Genomic DNA, 16,278 nt, shown 5'->3' on the forward strand with positions numbered 1-16,278 from the left:
GGGGGCAGACAGAAGAGAAAGCGCAGCATGTTAATTACAAGCCCTAAACATCCATATGATAATTGTCTGACAATAGTCAGGGCGACACGCTTCTGTCTGACAACATTGTGTAGCCAGGAGACCTACATACATATTGAACCACTCTAAATTCCCTACATATTCTCTTTTAGGAAAAATCTCAGTGTCCTTTTTTAGGAATCCCATCCAAGCTACCTGTCAGTTTTCATCACAGTGGCTAAATGACAAAGTAAGCCCCACACATTGCCCACATTGAATTGTCACGGGTGAGAAAGAAGCCAAGCGTTGGAGGAGGACACCATGAATTGGTAATGTTATTGGATTTCAACCAGGTCATGACCACATCAAAATGTTGACCTACACGCTAATCCTTGCTGGCAGACTGACGCACAGTAACTTGTGAATTCATTTTAGCGTTGCTTCAGAGGCTTACATCCACTACACACACAAGATGCATTTAAAAGTATAGCCTACGGTTGATATTTTGATAAGATCAAAGAAGGATTGGACCTGGAGGTGGCTTTCAGGCACAATTGCCAACAACAGCCTTTTGTCCTTGGAGGGTGAAATTACATTATTTTATTACGTTGTTATGAAACTATATATCATAGTTCCCTATCACTTATTTGAAAATCTCAATCATAGTCCAGTGACACATTTATTCAGTTTCGTACAGTTATTACAGTATGTCCATATAATGTATATTTCTAAAGGTCAGACCTTCTATAAACTATTTTCTCTCGAAGAATTATAGCTTTATATTTCAATAAAATGTCCCCAAATACTTTATTTAATGTCTGTACATTTTATTATAAAATCAAAGATTATCCTGTAAAGAATGAATTACATATTAATAATTCCATTTAGCTGTGATGATGGAGTGGAAGGCCTCGCACTTCTGACCTGAATGAGGAGACAGAAACATAAAAATATGAACGGGCATATAGCTCCACTCAGGTTATTCTATAGAGAGTTAGCCTACATCTCACACACCCACATCACACTGCTTCCTCTTCTCTGCTTGCAAATACATCTGAAGGACAGAGTACAAAGGAGAGAGAGAGAGAAGGGTGTGAGATAGAGGGAGAGAGAATGAGAGAGGTAAGGTGGGAGTAAGAGAGAGAGTATTGATTACTTGATTCCCGTACCTCTGCCAGTGAGTGCAGAGTGTCAAGATCTCCCGCCAGGAAAAACAAATCACAAGGCTGAAGTGATGGATGTGGCACTCCAGGATCCGGCGGTTTTGCCATCTGGATGGCCGGCACTGTATATCAGCCTCATACACAGCAAATTAAATATACATTTGGGCGGCTTCCCCGGGCCTCAGCACAGATGCACCAAAAGCAGCCCTCCGCCACAACTCCCTTAATGGCTTTGATCTATCATTTCCAGGTCTATTATGTAAAGATGATGTTGGGCCGTGTTCAGAATGTCGAAATGATGTTACCGTCACAATACAATTGCATTATATGCAGCCAAATGGATGTTAAGCAAAATGACATCACCTCTAATTTCCTTAAGATGAGTCAATACTAATCCAACTTGCCAATTTGTTTTGATGCCCAGTCAAACATCAGTGAAATAATGGCGCAAATCGAATAAAACCCCAAGTCCATCATCATTTTTTTGGCTCTAATGCATTTCTCACCCCTTTTTATTTTTAAATGTTTTGGCTGTCATATACATAGTACAATAAATATGCTCAAGCATTGGTCAAAGGATTTAAAAAGTATTTTACCAACAGGATAAGTAGAGGTGTAAGGCTAAATGTATATAGCAGCAGGTTATTCTGCTTAGCAGCGCTCCATAACCCAAAATCTAACCCGGCTCTGAAGAGGCTGCGATGCTTAAATGAAATGACCTTTAACGCAGAGCTGATCGAATGGCCTGAAGCATCACTATAAAAGAACATTGCAGTATAATGTTTTACAGTGTACTTTTTTCTGGTCTTTTGTTTGCCCTCTACCATTTTCCAACAGGGGAAAATGTATCGTGTTTGGGAGTGCATTGAAAATGTGTTGTTAGAGTAGACATGGTAGCAGAATAATGAAGCAGTGTAAATTCAACAATTTATTTTTCTATCATTTTTTTAAAAAGATACTGAAATACCTTGAAAGATTAAAACAAATATTGAATTAAACTTCTTCTGCTCTGTACTTTGTTTTTCTCAAATCTCTTCATGGCTGCTTGTCCTCTAAATGTCAGAGGTGTGATGTGATGGCTCTTAACAATCATTTAAAGGACTTTGCTAAGCCGCACTCTGCAGCACAAGTTGAGCATGCAAGATGTACAATTGTGCTCTGCACTTCAGCCCCCTCCGCTCCTCAATAATCAGATCTAATTTCTTTAAGGATATAGAGTTGCGTGGAAAGCAGAGTAACAGCTGCTCCAGCACCAGGCAGAGTGTGAGCGTTTTGACGAATAAATTCAGCAGCCAAACACTGTAGCTGTCTGGATTCACTTCTCATCTGCCCCTCTCTCCTTAACCTAACCTCCCAGACCCCATTGATGCAGCAATGTATTTCATGCCCTCACCACTCTACTGCCTCTCTTTTCAGACAACCGACGACTTGCTGGTGGCATCCGCCGAGTGTCCAAGCGATGATGAGGACATTGATCCCTGTGAGCCGAGCTCAGGTGGGTTAGGTTAGTCATCTTTTTTTATATTCTACTTCTCTCTGGGCGTGTCACTGTGTCTATGTGTGTCATAGTCCACCCGCACCAAAGAAGTATTTACACACAGTGTTCAAGTGAGCAGATTGGAGTTTCCGACAGAGCTTGAACACTTCTCAGAGGCAGAGTTGTTCTTACTTTTGCAACCGACGTCTGCACGATACAACAAGCTGGAGGCTATCCATTAGCTCTGGGTTGGAAACTTCTATCCTGCCACTGAGTATGGCTTTACCAGTTCTCATATGTCAGGATATAGGAATGTAAAATATAAATGCAGTAAAACGTGTAAAAGGCTATGTTTTTTAGTGTTTGTTTTTTTATCTGGATTGCCTCAAGCTACAATACACAATCTATACCTGAAAGGTCGGATAGGTTAACATTTAACTACATATCGCTTAAAGCAATATTACAACCTTTTTGGAAACACTCTATCTGTTGACATATCTTGACTACATATGAAGCTACACTGTACAGCCAGCAGTCTGTTAGCTGAGCTCCACATAAGGACTAGAAATCAAATAACCAGCTTACCTGTGCTCACTAATTAAACACGTCCTAACTTAATCATTATTTACATAATTTAGTGAACATGGAATAGGCCAGGCTGGCTACTCCCCCTGTTTCTAATGTGTTTGCTAATCTAAGCTGATTGTGGCAGCTGGTTCTAGAGTCATGGTTACTTCACAGACAAATAAAACAGAATAAACACATTTCCCAAAACTTTGAGCTATTTCTGTAATTATATGAATTGCTTTCAGTTAATAGCTACTGATGGTTTTCATGATATTAGCTTCCTCTTCTGGTTCGTAATGGATTATTTGGCTACCTACCACTCATTGTCATTTTAGTCAACACAAGTAGCTTTTCAGAGCAGCTCTGTCTTTGAGAATTGCATGCATAACTTAAAGTCAACACGGCTTAAGGTGTTTTGCATGCGTCAAAGCAGTTGTCATTACCACATTTTTATATTGTGCACTTATTTTGCTGTCTTAACCTCATGGCATTGCTTAAGTGCATACTGAAGAGTTCTCAGAACAACACACACTTGTAATTATTAGACCCACGTGACTCCGACACTCAATATCACAGAGAGTTAACCGAGAGAGGAGTGGGTGAAGGCTGATTTTTACAAAAGTGTGTGAATGGTCTCCTCTGTTGTTAATCAAGTTCTATCTCCTGTTGTTTCTTACAATAGTTCACGTTAACTGCAGGGGACTTCCCTTGAAGTTTAAGATTGCAGCACATATATCACATACAGTATGAGGTGTTTGTCTTCATGAAGCAAACAGAATGAATTTGATCTTTAGTTCTTACTGTGTTCAAGAGCCCAAATATATTGAAACCAAACAAAGCACTTCTTTGTTGTTTTCAGTTTTATTCGGAAAAATTGCTGTTGTTATACTGTTTGTTCTCTGCAATGCCGTCAAACTTTTAATCTCTTACCTTGCCACACAAGGAAGGCAATTAAGTCTAACCCTTGCTCTCGCCTTTGAATAGAAGGATTTTCAAATGCATTCGGAAGTGATGAGACGCACAGAGAACAATTAAGTCAAGGCCCAAGGCCCCCCACTCCATCTAGATGTGCTATCGATCAGTATGTGGTCATAAAACCTGCACTAAATTAATGTCTGCCCCACAGCAAAGACTATCAACTTTCTAGTCTGTGTCTCTTCCTGTTCCTCTGGCCTTCCACTAGCAAGAGAACTTGACTCTACAGTTACTCTATCCCTATGTATTCCTCTAACTCTCATACTGCACATTAGAGTGATATTCCCATTGGGTAGCATCACAATAGGTGCTTCCAATGTACATCTGTTACCTCTGTCAAACACCATACACAGGAGATTGGTCTGCGTGCTGATTCACACCAACAGCTTGCATTATGATATTTTTTGACAAGGGCATCTGCCAAAACATCAGTCGCGAACTGTGCGATGCTCAGGGACGCACACTCCCCGAGCAGAGTATCCCTCTCCTTCTGTGATCACCGAAGGGGATTTGACACCAGAGCTGTGGGCTCCCACGGTGGCAGCTGTCTAACACTGTATCCTGATTAATATCTACATTCAGAAGGATTCACACGCTCTGCCAAGCACTCGCCACATCTCAGACGGGGTTGCTGTGCATAAAGAAGTGGATCCACTGTCACTGATAAGGGTCCACTCTATCATATTACTGTTCAGCCAACTCCTTTTAATGACACTAATAATGTATCATTTTTCAAACAGAGCCTCGACAGTGTGTTTTGTCTGACGACTCAAAAGAAAGTGAGATGCACCCACTCTTCATATATCTTTCTCTCAACCATGTGTTTGGGTTTAACAGCAAATCAGTAGGATATTGTGGGTGCAGAGGTGATCCCAATAGGTGAGCTCTGAAGCAGACTATTATGTGAGCTTTCTTAGCCCAAGGTCATCCTGTGTGTCATCTGGAGTCCAACAGCTGTTGAGTGACATCAATCGGGTAAACTTGCTTATTGCCATGCTGTATTTATTTTACCTCCGGAAACCATAGAAAGCCAGTGGTGCCAGCAAAGCTTATCACCCAGCAAGACTCAGATTAGATCATACTGCAGCAAATTGAATCTCCCCCCTGGTTCAGGAAACCACTGAGGAATACACAGACCCCCGATGCTGCAACACATCTGATCTGTAATGGGGCTGGATCGGGGACTGTGCATGTGCTAAGCAGCAGGGCTGTGACAGCTGAAAAGCACTGCCACTATGATTACAAGCATCTATCTTTGTGATGTCTATTGGGAAAATTGGGAAGCAAAAAGAAATGCTCCATGAAAAATTGCTTCCACCTCACCTTCTTTGACAGACAAGAGATATGCAAATATGCTGCATAATGAACTATATGTACCGGTGCCTTTAAGGGCAGATCTGGTGTTGTGAAAATACTTTATAAATCCTGACATTTAGCTTAAAGTAGTCCCGCATTTTCTACACCAAAAAAAAAGATTTTTCATCTAAAGGCCAGGATGAAGTGTTGGCCAATCATCCAGAGAAAATCGTTCAGTTGTGTGAAAATAGCCTGATGAACAGTCGCTGGAGATGGCGTTTGGCGCTGATTTTCAAGTACCAACCTCGGTTTTCATGGGGAAAGTTAATGGAACAGGTTGTTTGGCGAGCAGCATGGGGTCACAGGGAACGGATGTCTCTTACCTGCCTGCTTCATTTCAGTGGCGTCATGCAGGACGTTGATGGAGGGCAGCTGCTGCACTGTGGCCCATTATCCAAGGTTACACCCCGCAACTGCCTTTGTTCCTCATCAGTTGGTGTTGCTCTTGAGTGTTCTTACTGCTAGTCCTCCATTTATTTTTAAATAATCTAACTTCAGCTCCCAGATCTGATATATTTCTAGATTCTTATACTGTAGAAAATGTGCAGTATGGTGACAAGGATATGATAGTTATTGTAACAACATGTTATATTCTGAGCGTCCATAGTTTACTGGTGTAATACATAGCATTATACCTACCTTGTCAAAATAATCCTTATATAACTGTCACTTTAGAACCAACACCAGTATGCACCATGCGGAAATAATGATGAAGGACAGCATCTGAAAGTTTCTCTTGCTTTTGATTTCAGAGCACACATTGTTTCTCGACCCACTATTTCGTCTTTCTTCTCAAAGTGCAAATAATAAGAGTGATATCCTATCATGATATATACTGCATCAGCCAGCTGTTTATCTTAAGCATGTTTACACCTTTTGAACTACTCCACCGTCATTAATTATGAAACATGCAGTCGTGTGAAATGTGATTTGTATGATAGAAATTAGCTTTTTGTCAAATACATGATGCACACCAGCAGTCTCAGTGAGAGATTTGGTGTATGGACCCTTCTACCTTTCACAAATAATCTCAGTGCTTTTATTCTCAGCTCCAGTAGCCCTTCACTGCTGAGTGCCTATAGGCAGGTTAAGGTTAATCATCTCTAGTTTCCTCCTCTTTCTATGCTCTCTCGTCTTTTCCTCTCCTCGAGCATTCTGTGGAGAAAAATACGTAGCAGCTACTAATGTGTTTCACATTTGTTTTATTAGATGTAATGTATGGGTGGGGAAACAATACATTGAGTAAACCAATAAATCAAACGGCAAATGAATACTCCCTTTAACCCAATGGCAATGGCTGAAATGCACCCGGCCAGGAATGAGGAAAAATTAGAGTAAATCATTATTTTAAAAGAAGCTGTGAGATTAATGAAACATTAAGAGCTCTGTGCTGGCTTAAGAGGTCACTGCCCATATTTAATAGGTTATTCAATCATACCCAGCTGGAACTCTGTGTGGGCTCAGTCCTTTCTATGCTGAACACAGTCGCATGCTTCTTGTATGCCGACATACGCTGTAGCAGAGATTGGTTTTACGAATGAAAAGAGCCCGCTAAGGACTGGATGCCATTTCAACCTGATCTTAGCTCATGCCCTTCAAACAGCACTGATGACCTTCAAGCTACACACATGCTTTAACAAACTCTAATAACAAACACATTGCTGTCATTATTGCATGCGTTGCCAATCTTATGGAATTCTGCCTTTTTTGTTTTCCTGCACTCTTTCAGGGAGGATTATGTCGTTCAAGTCTTCTTCCTACATTCTATTTTAAATTAAGTGTGTTCTGAGAGAAAACCGGATTTCACACTTACTGTCAGTTTTTCTCTTTTCTGATCCCCCCCATGTTTATATTTTCAATTATTATTATTTTTATACCGCACCGTCTTTCAGATGTGCTGACATTGATGCTAACACTGTGTGTCTGTTTGTATGTCTAAGTAGGGCATGAAAGACTTTGCTTTGCAAAGAAAAGAAAGGAAGCCAAAGGTCACTTGTGTTGATGGTATAGTAACCTTGGTGTGGGATATATAACCCGATGACTCACAGCTGACCAGCTTATAATGATGCTTTTAAATGTTGTATTTCTCATAATTGACATCTAGCAACAGTGTGAAAGACCTCTGAGCCCTTATTGTGTCTTTCAAAGCGAGAAAAGACTTCTCATATGCTGTTGGGCAGTGTTTTGCTATGAGCATTCGAAGTGGTCTTTAGTAAAGTCATGGTCACACTTCACAGAACAGTTTGTGTCAGAATGTTTGAATAACACACACTGTGAGTCTGTAGTTTAGATCTGATTATTTTCTCCAGAAGACGTTCAGATGATTTGTAATGGAAAGCCCCTCTGTAGCTATCGGCCCACTGTACATATCATAAATGAAGAGCCTAAGAGTAACCCGACTCTGAGAGAATCTAATCAAGAGGCAAACTCCAGACATGTGATGTTCAAGCCGAGTAAGATTAGCTGGCTTCTTTCATCTCCCCTTTTTAAGTGGAGTCCCCCTGGGCAAAGGCTTGAACTGTACCATACCTTTTACCGAGATGATTCAGACACCTTTTAATAATTCGCACTTGGACCTCACTACATGCTCGCTCAGCGCTCTGTTCACCATCCTCCACCATCAGTGTGAGCAGAGCCACTTCAGGCTCACACGTGCACGCTGTCATCCGGCCCGCTGCCAGCATGTCACAAGTACAGGATGACTCGCATCACTTCTCGAGGACACTCAGATAATTAAAGAAGGAAGAGGGATTTAATAAGTGTTTTGGCTCTGCTGCGTCTGATACAGTGACCTGTCTGCGGACTGATCCCCGACTATATGACGGCTCTGACAGCTTGTGATTATGTTTGGATATGTGAAGTAAGAAGATGGTATAACAGTAATCTGGGTGAATAACAGCAACGTGTCAGTCAGCATGGCAACTAAGCCTGGGGTCGCTCTAAAGAGATCACACAGCCACACCTTCTTCAGCTCTACAAGATGCACATGTTTATACACTGTTGCGGGTAGCAGAGTATCAACTTCACACAAAATCTTCTTTCACTGTCTTACCAAAATGTACTGTATTTTCTTAATTGACTGATACTAGGCAAGTTTTCCTAAACTATTCACGAAAAGGCTTCCTCCATGAGTACAAAACCATTCAGACCCATCACAACTACTTCCAGTTAATACAAGTTCAAACGTGGTCTGTCTACTCTATTCAATGTATCCCAAGTAGTCCTGGTTGCTCCATTACCCCTCAACAAGCCTCACTCACACCTGAAGTAACCTCAACCGGCTCCACTCCAGGTTTTCCTTCATCCGTGGCCCCCGTTAACCTGCTCACCATGTTACAAATTACCAAACAAATGAACCCTCTTGCTGGAGACAAATGAGAAAAAATAGACTTTGAAGAGGACCATTTATTTAAATCCCGCCTGACAGTGTGGAATCTCTGATCCCATTCCTCTCCTTGAAAGCACCAGGCAGAATAAGTCAGGCAAAGAGAAGGAAAATCACATCAGGCATTTCACAGGCTTTTAAAGGACAAGTTGCATTGCACCAGCTCCAAAAAGTGAGCTTGTGTGTCCATACTGAAGAATCCAGGTAGAATTAGAAGAAATCAACCCTGCAGTACCAGCACATTGAAGCCAAGCCAATTTCAGTGTGCATGTCGCTGCACTGTTCAGTATGGCAGATGGAATTCCTGGCCAGGCTTTTTTAAATTCTTCACAAACATTTACAGATCAGGGTCATAGATCGGTAAATAAATGCCTCTTTATTTACATTTTTTCTTGCTCATCGCTTTGAGATAAATCTCAGCAAGGCTTGATAAAAGCCAATGATTTGTGACTTAATGATTGGAACATTAACTGTTGTCCTTGTGAATAAAACAGCAAGGACTTTATGATGGCCGGCATGTGATACTGTCATTTAGGTCTCACTGAGATGAGAAGGAGATGAGAAAGTTATTCTGGCAGATTTTACACAACTGCAAACCTTCAAAAGTGAACCCCCCTGAGCTTACCTGTATCGCTTCACAACTGCACCCCCGCTATGCTGCCAAGCTAGGTGCCACTTAAAGGTCATTTTCCCCATGTCTAATTTTACCCTTGGGTACGCTCGAGTAGAGCGTATAAGAGCAGCCATCATTTTAAACACTTGTTTCAGGTGCTATTTCTTTCTCAGTTTATGTGCCTTCATTCTGAGGTGATGGAGTGCTAATGAACAGACAGGCAGATGCAATTTGACTGAGGTCTTATGAGGTTTTCTCGAAGGCCACATTACTTTGCCTGAACCCATCTCGAGTCCAAGCGGGGCAAGGTGCACTGCCAGACTCATGGGTGACAAATGAGCCGCATCAGCAGGTGTATCAGTTAATCTAAGGAAATAGAGAAGATCCCCATGTGCCATCAGGTGGCTATTATGATAGACGCTACTGAGACTAAATGAAAGCTAATGAGCTGTAATGAATGTTAATCCTTAGGACCAAACATGGCTCTTTCAGCACTGTGCTAAATGCGGTGTTAATCCTTTAAGTAGTGGTCACTTCATATCTTTGTTTAGTTATGAAATTACATTTTGCAGTAAGTATCAGAACTTTGGCGAAAGTATTTCTGTGTCAAATGCATAACTGACTGACATAATCAAATAGGCTACTTATTTAACTCTCTTGTTTCACTTTTCCAGTAGTGAAAGAAAAACTGAGGACTGTTGATATAGGGTCTCCAAATTACTCCCAAAGTCTGCGTGAATGCAGCCTGTGGGGAGCCAATCAACAGATCCATGCAAGAGGAAATAACAAAGCCCAGAGCTAGAGGTGTTAGATCACAGGAGGAAACACAGTGCACCATGGTACTGCTGTCTCATGACTCACTCCTGATATAGCAGGCCGAAGCTGCCTGAACTCCTCCAACTCTGTCACCTTGCTGTAGGACCCAGCCATGGTCTCGTACAGTATACAACCCAAGTGCCACGTCGAGAGCTCTCTCTTCCATCAACATGCTATGTTATCTACACTTTCAACTTTTTGACCCTGAACAAAGGAGGATTTAAAATATGAAAATAACTCACCATAATGCTCACACAATGGCTTGTTGGGAAAAAGCCATGTCAACCAGAGACTTTTGCCTACCAGGCGAGAGCATTCTTCACACCTGTCTGCAAGGATAAGTGGGCTTGTCACAAGCAGAGCTAATCTGTTGCAACGCTCAGTCACACTCAATCCACCAGTGGTGCTCTCCACTTGCCCTTGAATGTCTGCTGGCATTGGAAGCATACTTGTGCCGTTGATCAGTCTAACCATGGTGGAAAACATGTCAATGAACGGCAGCAGCATCTCTTCTCAGGGCCGACAGCTAATACAACTTTTGCCCTTTACAGTTGACACTTATTCATGGCCGCCAGGTATATCATGATCAAGATCTACCTAAGATAGACAAAAGTGTCATTTGTGTGGATCATTAGCTAATGCACACCATTCACAAACGATGAGCTTCAAGCTGTCCCTCAAAAAGAGAAATGATTGCAATCAAAATAGTAGTTTATCTCTGAAGCCATCAACACTGAATGAGACTCAAGGGAGAGGAAGAGTCAGGAGAGCGATCAGAGACATTAGAGCACTGTGTTATAACTTGGACAGTTTTCAGAATAGGAAGTGGGCGAACTAATGGGCAATCTCTTCCCTGTTCACTGGTGGAGAGGATGGCAAACGTGCAGCATTCTCATTATAACGTTGATTATTGTGTAAATACTGGATAATACAATTAGTAACAACAATAAGAGGGAAATAGAAGTGGTGCATTCAAAAAAGTATTTTTGGTCATTATGATACTAATGTAAAGGAGTTCCAAACGTTTTCTTACATTACCCTGTTGCAAAGAATTCAGTAAAAGTGAAAAATCCCTAGAAATAGATCCAACATTTTAAAACTTGAATTGGAGAATGTGCAAATCACTGGCAGGGCCTTTTAGAATAGAATCGCATTCGCTAGTTGTATTTACAGTTTTTTAAAGGACGGACACACTCACACTGAGGAACCCCAAAGAACTATTTTAGGTTTATATTGGGCTTATCTGACATTGAGAAATTGCTACAAAAGTAGTCTGTAGCATGGATTGTGCTGTGTCATCTTATTAATTCTCCCTGTCCTTCACGGATCAGCAAGAAACAACCTGTTTATACAATGAGGAAAAACATTCCCTTTTGGTTCACGCCCAGAGAAGTGAGGCTGTCATCGAATACGGATTTGATAAGATGAGACAAGGTGATTATGATAAACTTCAATAGCAGCAACATTTATTTTTCCATGTCTTTCCCTTTTGATGTATACGATGGATAGAGAGTTGCTCTCCACTGTGGACACTTCTTCTAGCTTAGGAGCAAAGTTATTTTTGTGAAAATATCCCTTTGACTGGCCAAGATCAAAGGGTGGAAATAATGAAGAGGCATTGTCGTTGTACTTTTTTTTTTTAAATGTCTTTTTAAAGCTGGTTCACTCTCAAAGCTGAAGAATGCAATTATTTTTTAAAACCAAAATGCTCTTGAAAAAAGGAGTATAGTGAGGTAGAGAAAAGTTGAACAGCCAAATGGGACACGAGGGGCGGCGCATGTCAAATCCATTGTGGTAAACATCAAAAGCGGTTATAAGGCAAATGTTGACACCTGTCATTATAGATACAGAATCTAATTAGTTGTGTCTTTTGTTTCAAATAAATATTCACAAAAATCCAGATGAATATTCTTATAACCACTGATGTATATGCTCATACCTTTTGATCATGAGATCTTATACCCATATATTGTTTCAATTTATAATGAGTGTTCATTAAATGTGCTCTTCTGTATGCTTCTGTCAAACTCTTCAGAAGACCTTTATATTGTAGAACAAACCCTACACTGTTCCTCCATGAACACAATGTGAACTAATAGGAACAAAGAGAAAAACATACATAATAACAGGATTGTGTGCATCTAGCTAATAAAGCAGTCTTTCTCGCTCACATACACTTACTATGAACTGTAGTCAAACTATGAAAAGGTGTTCAAGATATATTATCAAACATAAACATCGCCTTTATCATCCAGGTGCTAAATATACTGTGTGCACGTTTACCTTGCTAACACTTTCTACTTTTTTTCGTGCATTTAACCTTCAAAATAATATGCCAACCATTCAGATTCAGTATTTAATAACATAGCTTAGAAATACCTGTGAGATAAAAAAAAATGTGATAAATCAATTCTCACAGCATGCTAAACAATAGTAAAGGTCATACACAGAACAAAATGGTCCATATTGCTTCAGAGTGCAGGATTCGAGCTGTTTCGCTATATCCTCTCCACAAGAGTGTTTCATCACTGGGGCTGAGGGCAAGGAGCAGCAGCAGAGTGCAACACTGTAAAGCTCTCTGAATACTATCCAGTCATCAGTGGGAAAACAATGCAGCCCTACAGCTCTTTACGTGTCAGTTGTTATTGTTAGTTTGTCCAGTGTAAATGCATACATCTTTATGTCAACATGACTGAACCCAACTGTAATCCCTCAAAGAGTTGTATCTTTGCCCAAATCCACGGGAACCAGAGTGCTTTCATATCCAAATGTTAGCGTTGAGTGTTTAAATTTCACAAAACGCAACAAAGGGGGCTTAAGCAGAAATGATGACTGGTGCAGAAACACACAGAGAGACGTGCCAGGGGGACAGAGTGATACCAGGGGGCTGACGTGTTTGCAGAATATGCCCCGTTGAATGGCACCGTTTCAGAACAGAAGTGGGTACAGCCTTTGGCAGAATCTGCTGAGTCAATTAAAGAGTTGTTTCTATCTGGGTGATTTAGATGCACAATAAAACAGTCGTGCTGCTTTGATAGACAGTAGTAAATGTTGGAAATGTACTCTGTTCATTCACCACTTTGCTGTAAAACATGTAATGATCTGAGAGCTTAACTATGATTCTGTAGATATTAACATATACGTTTATCGTCAGATTCTTCTGAATTACGCAAATCTCTCTATCCTTCTGTAACTCACCTATAATTTAAGTTAAATGACGAATATCATAACACTGATGAGCAGTAGATTAGACAGATAATATGGCGTATACTTCAGGAAAAGTCTACAAACATTTCCAGCTCCCAAATTTATTGGAAAGACACTTAAGTTATTCAGTGTGCTGCAAGGAATGAGTGGGTGGCATTTTAATTGAAAGTCTCAAGTAGTTTTTCTGATTGTCAAAGGATGTCAAATAAGTGTTTTATGAAAAAGGGAACTTTGGGTTGTTTGCTTGTCTCAGATTTTAGCTTGCTAACACATTTGATGCTGAAAAAGCCTTAAGATTCAGCTTCTACTTTGTTTGTAGTCGCTTCACTGTGTTACTGCATGCTCTTCTATTAGGCAGGGAAGCTAATCCTATTAGCTAACATCTACTTTTATCTTCAGCAACCTTGAGGCATGATGTCTGCACTCTCATTCAACAATAAACTGGGATATTGATCCACACACACAGAGAAGAAATTGCACACGCTCACTTGCATAAATCCAGTAGTTGTAACGATGAACAAATGTAAAAAGCTAGTGATCTCAGTACATTTGTGGTAATCATACCTCTGTCTATTTTGCAGCCAATCCCACCGGCCCTGGGCTGAAGGGCTACCCCGGCACGCAGGAGGTCTTCCGGGAGTCCAGCAGCACGACGGGCATGGTGGTGGGCATCGTAGCAGCAGCAGCGCTATGCATCCTCATCCTGCTCTACGCCATGTACAAATACCGGAACAGAGACGAAGGTTCGTACCACGTGGACGAGAGTCGCAACTACATCAGCAACTCGGCGCAGTCCAACGGCACCGTGGTCAAAGAGAAACCAGTGAACACCGCAAAAACCTCAAACAAGAGTAAGAAGAATAAGGACAAGGAGTACTACGTGTGATTGTCAAAGCTTTGGTCTCTGACGGACCAACTTAAACATTTAAAGAAAAGACAAATCAGGACATCAACATGTGTACAGTATAATAACAAAGATGAACATTATTTAGTCATTTTTTTTCCTATAAGACAATGCTCTGAAAAAGTATGAAAAAAAAAAACATTCTTTAGACACAAGCACTCGAGAGAGAAAAGATTTACTGTCCAGAGAGAGACTGATGGAAAAATGTCTCTGGCGACCAGTTGAAACTGAACTGAATACATATCTAACACGACAACAAAACAACATTAACCCATCTGTGTTCCTTGGCCAGGACGGTGATCCAACTCCCTTGTTTCTGGTAAACAGAGGAGCTGATGCACTTTGCAAAGGCAGATTCATCGCGACAAACTCAATGTTTTCATCTACATTGCCTGTGTTTGTGTTATTGAGACTTTTTTCTAGAGAAAATGACACAAAGCTTATACTACATACATAAGTACGCCAAACATTTACTGTGGATGAAGAGAAGAAAAAAAAAACAGGTAACAGTGATATCAGAGAGACAAAACATCCACACATGACATGCGGGGATTCAGCCAAAGCACTCACTGAAGAGGCAGTGAAGGCCGGCTAAGACTAATACCTGGATGACGGAGCTGCCGCAGTGCGAAGCTGAGAATGGAGGACAGTTTCTCCTGAAAGACTATGTTTGAAAAGAAGAATATTTTCATTGTGCCAGTGAAAAATCAAAGGAGAGAGTTTCCCCAGAATCAGGGGGATGTCTCTAAAGTGATGATTTGGGAGCCATGCACGCAAAACTATCTTATTACAGTACATATGTTTATATACAGTACAACACATCTATATGTGCTTTCTGGACTGTGACAAAGTGGTGTTTTATAGCCTGTTGTATAGATGATGCAAACTATAACTGCTCCTCAACCATTTTGGAATAAAAGGAAAAAAAAGCACAAAAATAAGACATAAGTGTTATTAAGTGTTGCTAGACATAGAAGATTTTATTAAGACATCTGCATTTATTTTCCGTTTGAAAATGATTTGATTCTGCCCTGTTTTTACATGTGTTCCTATATAGTTTTATACAAATGCCAACCTGAGATAGATGATCCCAGACCAGTAGTAGCCTAACCGTTCCCAAAAACTGCACAAGGCGTGGATATGCGGAGAGGCGTGGCATGACAACTTGTGTGGCTCTCTTTAAGGAAATCGGTAGAATCACTGCCTTCCTCCTCAATCCTGACTTAAAGAAGCAAGAATGAAGAGCAAGCATTTGAGTGGAGATGATGACAATGATTGAAATAAATTAACTTGCTGTGTGTGTTTCCAAGTGGTATTATAAGATTGTCTAATGTGTGCTTGGGCTGATGCAAAACCAGAGGAGAATAGCTCAAAAAGAAGTCTCCATTTCAACTGTTCTGTGTTTGTTCTGTCATTCTGTCAGTCGATTCTGCTTTCCGGAGACCTGTACTTGGAATGAGTTTGAGGAAAAGTGACCATGAACTATAAATGATGATTATAAATTCTCTTTGTTTGCTCCTTTTATTTATTCTTGGATGTTTTATGTTCAAGTGTAAATCTTCTTGTACTCTCCGTGAAAAAGAAAAAAAAGAATTATAAAAAACTAGTTTTGGAAAATCAAATGAATAAAATGCTATCGAAGTGAATTTAAACCAGTCTATTAACCACTTATATCAGAGGAGAGCAGTTGTCATGATTTTTTTTTTTTCGTCAAGCAAACGCATCAATAAAAAAGAACTCCAAAACACGAGGACAACCTTACCCATAATGCAACTCTGTAATTATTGTCAAATGCTAATATTAAGTAAAGAGGCAAGT

At 40.5% G+C, this 16,278-nt stretch overlaps 1 protein-coding gene across 1 annotated transcript in view; it reads left to right on the top strand.

The window, feature by feature from the left end:
* Positions 1-15,962, top strand: part of LOC104952680 (neurexin-1-like) — a 379,092-nt gene extending 363,130 nt beyond the window's left edge. The window contains exons 22-23 of the mRNA XM_010779550.1: positions 2,518-2,664; positions 14,138-15,962. Of these exons, the coding sequence (XP_010777852.1) occupies positions 2,518-2,664; positions 14,138-14,442 (452 nt within the window). The 3' untranslated portion in view covers positions 14,443-15,962. The remainder of the gene's footprint in view (positions 1-2,517; positions 2,665-14,137) is intronic.
* The last annotated feature ends 316 nt before the right edge of the window (positions 15,963-16,278 follow it).

The sequence above is a fragment of the Notothenia coriiceps genome, unplaced genomic scaffold (assembly GCF_000735185.1).
Source record: "Notothenia coriiceps isolate Sejong01 unplaced genomic scaffold, NC01 NC01_scaffold00000339, whole genome shotgun sequence".
Taxonomy (NCBI): Eukaryota; Metazoa; Chordata; class Actinopteri; order Perciformes; family Nototheniidae; genus Notothenia; species Notothenia coriiceps.